This window comes from Atta colombica, unplaced genomic scaffold (genome assembly GCF_001594045.1).
Source record: "Atta colombica isolate Treedump-2 unplaced genomic scaffold, Acol1.0 scaffold153, whole genome shotgun sequence".
Lineage (NCBI taxonomy): Eukaryota > Metazoa > Arthropoda > Insecta > Hymenoptera > Formicidae > Atta > Atta colombica.
The window spans coordinates 2,848,222-2,850,397 of record NW_017259243.1 but is presented as its reverse complement, the minus strand read 5'-3'; the positions used below and the strand labels follow the sequence as shown (position 1 = coordinate 2,850,397).

At 24.4% G+C, this 2,176-nt stretch overlaps 1 protein-coding gene across 1 annotated transcript in view; it reads right to left on the bottom strand.

Moving 5' to 3' along the window:
* Positions 1-1,115: 1,115 nt before the first annotated feature.
* LOC108685486 (uncharacterized protein C45G9.7) overlaps positions 1,116-2,176 on the bottom strand; it is a 1,770-nt gene continuing 709 nt past the window's right edge. The window contains exons 2-3 of the mRNA XM_018190291.1: positions 1,425-1,553; positions 1,116-1,319 (exon numbers count right to left, since the gene is read on the bottom strand). Coding sequence (XP_018045780.1) covers positions 1,131-1,319; positions 1,425-1,553 — 318 coding nt within the window. The 3' untranslated portion in view covers positions 1,116-1,130. The remainder of the gene's footprint in view (positions 1,320-1,424; positions 1,554-2,176) is intronic.

Below are 2,176 nucleotides of genomic sequence, written 5' to 3'. Positions count from 1 at the left end.
ATATATATATATATAAATTTCATAACTAAAATATTAAGAAAGATGTATGTAATACAAATTCTTGGCAGGACTCTTTTGGTGAAAGAATATCCATATAATTATAGTCAAAGATATATATAACTTAATGCAACATTATTATACTTTGGCATTTCTCTTTTTAAACTTCTTCATAAAAATGCTAATAGAATCAAACAGAATTGGGAAATAACACGTTACTTTTAACACCATTGTCATCATTTTTTAGTAACGAATTTGTAACGACCTTACATTTTTCATTAATAACAATAATAAATAACTATATAATTACTAATTTTTTTGTAAAATAGTAACGAATTTATCATTATTTTGTACAATATATATGTATTGATATAAACAAATTTAAAAAAAAGGGAATATTATAATATATTTGACTGTATTGCGATTAATCGTAACCACTATATTTTTTGTTAAACCGATTCAGTAATTTTAATTGGACGTTACTCTAAGAAAAAGATCGTTAAAATGTGAAAATTATAATGACTTACTATTTTTGAGATAACGATAACAGTAACAAATTACTTTTTCCAATAAGTAATGAGCAACGGTAACGAATTACTTTTCTGAACGAGTAACGATAACAATTAAGTTGTTGTTAGAAATTATCTTTTAAAAAAAGATGTTAAATACACGCGCACTCCTCAAAAAATAAATGTTATATAAGTACTTTTCAAAAATAAAACCAAGTAGTACGTATAATTCAAGTAACTTTAATATTTTGCTAAAAAATAATCGATATCACAAAATTGCGTCAATTAAAATTTTGGCACGTTATATTATCTAACGCAATGATTCAATGAGTAATGTTTAACAATAACGAGTTAAATTTTCAAGTAACTTTCCCAATCCTGATATCAAGTTAGCATAACATCTGTTTGTCTCAGCCTCGAAAAAAACCTTAACTTTTTCAGTTTCATGATTTAACATTGTCTTATATATTCTGAACTATAATTTCTACATATTAATTAATAGATAGATGTCGCTAATACATACTGTAATATTTGGCAGAAAAATACATCGGATAGGCAAATCTCCTCAAAGTATAATATGAAATAAATATCTGACAATATATAAAAATCTCTTTTGGCATATTTTTAAGTACTGGTAACACCTTTACGAGCTACTAAAAGATTTAATACTGGATGTTTTCTTATATAAGAAACCGCTTTCTTGTGAGTTACCATTGTAAAATCATACCCATTGCATTGTAATATCTTGTCATGCATTCTGAGACCACTTTTTGCCGCCGGTGATCCGTCATGTACTTCAGTTACATATATTCCCTAAAAAAGATCCATATCTATAAGTTTTTTTATGTTATCTTCATACTGTATAATTTACATAAAAACGCTATATTTTCTACACACATATAAAATATGATATCTTACATTATCTGTATAACCCTGTGGACTTTTTGTAAAATCCTGATCAATACCCCCACCAATTTTAAATCCACATTTCATTACTTCTTCGCCGTTTTCATTAATTTCTGTTTCTTTGTGTAATGTAATTGGTATCTATAACAATCAATAAATCAATAAATATACATATAACATATTTAATGTAATATATATGTATATAATACATAAATATAAATAGGGTAATAACAAAAGGGTAATAAATGAAGATTAAATCAAGGTGATTCTTCATAATAACATATGTTATAAGATAGTATGTACATAAATACAAATTAATACAAAGTCACAGACCTTTTGATATTCAATATATACGGTTACCTTCAGTATGCTAATTAAGTAAAATAAATCAAAACAAAATTATATAGATATTTAAACAATTGTAAAACTATCAATATTGTAAGTGTGCGTCAAATCACAATTTTTAACACTCTGCAAACAGTTTCAAGAAAATTAATTTTTAATTTTTGTATCAATATTCCATATTTGAGTGTCTATATTTTATTTCGTTTTTAAATATTTGACTTGAGATTGACACTAAAGATGACCATATTAAAGATTGAAATATGTCTATGACTTTATATTTAATTTATATTTAATAATTTAGAATATTTATTAGCATTAATACGAAAAACCAACTCACAATCAGCTCATTATTTATTATCCTTCATTTATTAATCTTAAAAACCTAGAAATCAATTTTTAATTTTTTAAAAAGGATCTAT